Source organism: Armigeres subalbatus, chromosome 2 (assembly GCF_024139115.2).
Source record: "Armigeres subalbatus isolate Guangzhou_Male chromosome 2, GZ_Asu_2, whole genome shotgun sequence".
NCBI classification, from domain to species: domain Eukaryota; kingdom Metazoa; phylum Arthropoda; class Insecta; order Diptera; family Culicidae; genus Armigeres; species Armigeres subalbatus.
In genome coordinates this window covers 341,878,291-341,883,946 of record NC_085140.1, presented here as the reverse complement: position 1 = coordinate 341,883,946, position 5,656 = coordinate 341,878,291, and the positions used below count along the sequence as shown (strand labels likewise).

At 37.2% G+C, this 5,656-nt stretch overlaps 1 protein-coding gene across 1 annotated transcript in view; it reads right to left on the bottom strand.

The window, feature by feature from the left end:
• Positions 1-5,172, bottom strand: part of LOC134210014 (uncharacterized) — a 27,587-nt gene extending 22,415 nt beyond the window's left edge. Inside the window, exon 1 of the mRNA XM_062686039.1 lies at positions 5,142-5,172. Within this exon, the coding sequence (XP_062542023.1) occupies positions 5,142-5,172 (31 nt within the window). The remainder of the gene's footprint in view (positions 1-5,141) is intronic.
• Between the last annotated feature and the right edge of the window lie 484 nt (positions 5,173-5,656).

The window sequence follows — 5,656 nt, the reverse complement described above, 5'->3', positions numbered from 1 at the left end:
CTAGAAGTTACGTAGCTATGTTGGCTCTCATTAAGTAAGTGCTACATAAACACTTCCTTCCCCTTTGAGCAAATTTCGTTTCTTTTACACTAGAAAATAATAAATTCATCCATACAACAATTCATTAAAATGCTAAAAGCTTTGCATGAAAAACTCTAATCATCTCATGGTTTTCAACATCAAATTATGTATTTTTTCTGCAAGAACTGAGTGGGTATCATAGTTCTGCATCGTAAATGGTGGCATCTAGCTCCAAATTATTGTTTTTCGGTGATTCTCCGTTTTTTTTTTTCATATGAACATCCAAAGAGTTTAGCACCGCCCAAACATTGACCGATTTGGCTGAAATTTTGTCCTGATGCCTTCAAACAGATTTAGAGGGCACCCCATCAAAAAAAATTGACAAATTGTGTTTAGACGAGTGTCTAAAATGCATGAGAACGAAGAAAGTGAGTTTTGTCCTGCTAAAATGCTAAATCGGACCATCGGGAATTGCCGCCCTGGACGAATTAGCGCATGGCCTTTTCATCTGTATAAAGGTACATGTTTTCGTGTTTAATTTAATTATTTTTTCCTTGCAATAGTTCTACATAATGACCTTTTAAAGGTTCTATTTTGCTTATATATTTTGCTACAATAGCTACAATAGCGTTTACAATATGATGTTTTCACCCCGGCCAAACGATGGACCTCAGATGTTCATGTCATGTGTGGGGTGTTCATGGTCGACTGCAGGATTTTGTTTTAAACCCGTTTTAGTTTCAGGTGGTGGGACTTGGCGCAACTGGAAACATAATATATTAACAGGATTCACTCACGAAATTTTGGCGACACCGCATGTGGCGCCATCCGTGCCCAAAAGGATCGATACACGCCGAAACGAAACTACCCAAAATATGGAGGATCGGTAAACACACACACTTCAAAATGTCATCACAACAAAAAAATGAGATATCTTATGTTTTTGTGCACATAATCGATTAAAGTTAATCGGAATAATTAACAGAAAAATGTTATAGCAAAAATTGTGGTAGACATTTTTTCTACTAATATCATGTTGCGACATTTATACCTATTTAGACTTTACTCTAAATGAATAATTTAGTTATCACAAATTAAATTTGACTTTGATTTTACTTGATTAGGCGTCAAAGTTACACGATATAAAGGTTATCTAATTTTCCCGCATACGATATTTGTTTCTTAGAGGCACCTAATTTTAATTAGCCTTTGCTTATATGGCAGTGATCAAGTTCGAGGCTCAACATGACGAAATAGTTTAATATTCATCATCGCCTTTAAAAGCGTGTTTGGCGAATTACGGGATTCTAAAACGGGTAGAGTAGAATTATCATGAAATCTAAACAATTGTGAAAAATGCAATATTCCTAACCAAATTCAGATGTTGCGCGTTCAAACCGCATAGTGCACTATATCGATACACGGTGAAACATTTGGAAGACTAAGAAGCGTTAAGCTGTTGAAGTTAATACTTAATATTCTGCATTTACATCTCGTTTGTATAACTCGCTCTGTTCTCACACTTTTTGCCGGCTTTCATCTTACATTGGCCCAATTTCTGCAGCTCGTTTGCCTGCTATGACGTTCTTTAATCTTTTTTGCATTTATTTTAATTTTGAAAATATTTTAGAGGCACGTCAAATAATACGGTTCTTTTTGAAATTTGACAATAAAAAAGTCAAAGAATCGACTCAGAAAAAAAAAACAACGTTATACTCAAGGTTGGAAATCTTTCGTTTTACACTATCGATTTGCATAGACGTTTTGATCTGGACATCGACAATGTACAGGCTCAAATATCTCGCAGCATATATCAAACTTCCAAACCAAATTATCCGCCCGATCCTTATGGCCGATTGATAATCAGACGTAAAAATGAATATCTACCGGAGTTGAAATGAATGTTTGGAATTGCAGTTTGGTTGCACCGATGAATGATTTATTATTTTACTTTTCCTATATACTAAACATATTCACATCTTTAAGAGTCTGACTTTCAAAATATTAAATCCATGCACTGCAATGTGAAATGATATTCATATTTTTGAAGATTTCGAATTGAATATCAATGTGTACTAAACGCTGAAGATCGATTTTGGCTTCCCTTTACAAAAACAACGCTATTTTTTTGATTCGAGCCTTCCTGCTGTTCGTGTGTACTTACTTCGTCCTATTCTGTTATTTGCACATTCAAATTTGTGAACAGATGCTGGCAACTAGGATTGTGTGTTGGATGTCAGCTAATTTGAGTGCAGTTAAAATGACTTTTTTTCTATATGGTTATACTTTTAGGAAGTATCAATTTAAAAGGAACATTTTATATTATATGTGATACAAAATTGTAAGCGAGGCTCCTGTAGGGGTTCTTAAATTATTGACATGCGCTTGGTTGACACTGGTCGTCTGCCAAAATCAAATTTTGGGCTGCCTTCTGGCGTTGTTTACGCCTACCTCAACAGAAGATCCTTCTCCCACGTGTCTTTCCAACTCAAACTATTTCTAAATCTCCCGTAATCCCCAAGAATTCCAATAGTTTTATTCGCGGTTACTCGAGATATTCATTCCTCCAATTGTATAGTAAGAGAATTATTTAGTAGTGCCTAGAGAAAAATTTATTAGAAAACTTCTGGCAAAAAATTGTATAATAATAAAAAAGTCAGAAGCATTTAACATTTTAAGTTTCTGCTTTTTTTTTCAAAAAATTTTAACAATCCCTCATTCTGTCTCTCCTTACTAGAGCTAACTGCTCACTGACTAACCCATCAAGCAATTCTCTCGGAGCAGATGGTCATGTCCAACGGTACCGATTTATTGCCGGATGGTCACCTGCTAGTACCCTGTTTGTGACGTCACCACCCGGTCATGTCTTCTCTGCGTGGGTCTTCTTCCTGTCTCCCCTAAATACCTCGTTTCTTCCCCTACTCTGTGCTTTACAATCGTGATCTTCCCAACTCGTTTTGGTGTGGTGGTTCAGCGTGCCCAGTGTTCAACAATTACAGTTGGTCTGGTTGAGGACGAGTCGATATTTCTGTTTGCTTACCACCCCCCTGGGTGGTTTTGTGCAAAATCGAAGTGATGACGACCGAGGATGAAGATCGGAGGCAGGATAGTTGTACCAGCACTGGTTGCAAATGTTCGCCGACTCTTCGGCATTCGATACGGTGCGCCTGGTGGGTGGCGCAGGGAACACATGCTAGTTGGGAAGCTGTGAAATTGAATTCTTCGGGTGGGTGGCGATCAGAACGTCCGATGTCTATCGACGTAGTGTTGGTAATCGCTTTTCTGGGAGTGGGTGGTATCCTACGGAGGGCCTCCGATTTGCCGAAAGTACTAATGGGTCAGGCGGATTAACCGGGCGTTGTTGGTCTTTCCCGATGGGGACCTACATCACGAATTGATAGGCTAATCACGGGTAACGTGTGATGCATGGGCCGAACTGATTCAATACCGATGACCGCGCTCTCTGGATGGTGCCTACGGTAATTTTTTAACGCTTCCACGAGACGATAGGCACATTTGTGGGGAGTGAAAATCACGCCGGATACCGTCCGATGGAGTTAACTGATCCTTTGGTCGAGGACCGGTTGACTCTCGCACTACCCTAACCTCGCTACATACTTTCGGGCTCCGATCCCGCAGCGTAGGATCCTAAGATGGATTCGCCACAGGAGTGTGACTGATTTTTTTCTCGCTGCCTGCTTCACTATTTTTTTTTGTTTCTACGACTCGCTTCCTTTACTCTGTTCCTTTTTGAAAAGCAATTTCTTCTTCACGACTCACGATTTTTTTAGATTTTATTGGCAAAGCTATTCTCAAATTTTAAACTTTTCTTTATATTTCTTTCTCACTGCACATTATATAATTCTTCAAAATCATTAACTTTTTCAGCTCGTGGTCCAGAGCAGGAAAGATCGATTCAGATCTTTACAGACTCGCCAAGAAACTCTCTAATTTCTTTTTCTTTTCTTTTTCAGATAAAATCGTTTAAGGGTTTCCGGTTCTTGCTGTGATTTTGGTTTTCATCATTAAAATTTTTCGAGTCATCAAAATTTCCTTATTCATGACTTCTTACTTGTTGTATTTGTATAGTGAAACCCCTCTCTAATACATACGATTAATCGGATTCCAGTACTTTTTCAACATTGCCTAAATTACGGAAGCGTACCTTCTCTAACGCTACTAGTTTGAAACGACTTCTGGATTCTAAGCACCAATCCCTCCTCGTGCTCTCAAGAGCTCATCACATTTTGACATTTATTTTACATATATGGATCTTTGAGAGCATTTGGTTCAGATTACGAGCTTGTGTGTCATGTCTTTATATTTTTCTTTGCTGACATTTCACGTATCAGAAGTTTACATAATTTTCTAACTACTGACAAAGGTAGTGTTATCATGATGGCCGAATGACGTTTATCTCTGCACGGCTTATCAAATCCGTTTATCAACTCCCCGATGAACATTTTGGTTAATTTAGTGACAAGCTAAGAAACTATGCCCAGTTTATTATTATTATTTACTGAGAAAAAATGGTATCACGCTCTGAAAATACTCAATAAATTTGAAACACTTTGAATCTATTTGTTCATGTCTATTTATTCACAAAATTACTGCAAATATCCCTTGTCACTTTCTTTAACTCACATTTCAAAGATTGTTTTTCTAGTTGGATTAACGTTAGAATATGAACACAAATACAGCAGCCGTGAAAACCATATACACTGATCTAACTAAATTTTATTATTTAGAATCTTATTGGCGATATTAAATCCAGCTGACAGTGGGACAGTGAAGCCTGGTGAAAAATTTTGAGTAAAGACGGGTTCGCCAACAAATTAACAGGGTGTTCAAATCTAGAAACGCAATATGAAAATTCGAATTTGGGTTGACCGCAAACTAGCTAAACAGCTTCAGTTTGCAGTCAATGGAAATTAATCACCTGATTTAAACATATGTGAACGTAGAAAATAAATGGAACGTGTAGTTTTTCGGCTGCATGAAGATATTCTTGTAACTTTTTAGCAAAAAACAAGTTTTACTTCTGCATCAAACGGTTTCAAGGGTAATTTATTTTACCTTTTCAAATTTAGCAAAAATATTTGGTAGGTGAAGTTACCTACCTTCCTGCTTAACCTTCAACATCAAATACATTTTTCGAGAAAAGTAAGAACTGTTGAGAACACCCGCATATTGATACAAAACCTTTCTGGTGGCGATTACTAAAACTAAACATGGCTTTCCACGCATATATATTCAACAATTCCTGGATGCTGGCAACTATGGATAAAAAATCTTAAGCGAAAAAACTAGTACTTGCAATTATTTTCGACCCAAAAGAAATTGAATCAATATTTTCTAACGCGCCGCAAACATTTTTCTTATATGCAGAACAGCACAACTATTGGAGCAGTTTTGGATCGGAAATTTATTTTCTGTATTATCAGGGAAAATAAGTGTAGTAAAAGAAAAAAAAAATCAGTCTGTTTATGATCGATTGTTCGAAATTAGTTATGGACATCCCTGCACTGTCGTATGTAAACTTTTCAACAGTGTGACTGTCACTATAAATTGTGAGAAAGATTTGCTATGAATAAACAAGAAGAAAACACGTTTAGATTATCTTTGCTCACTTTGG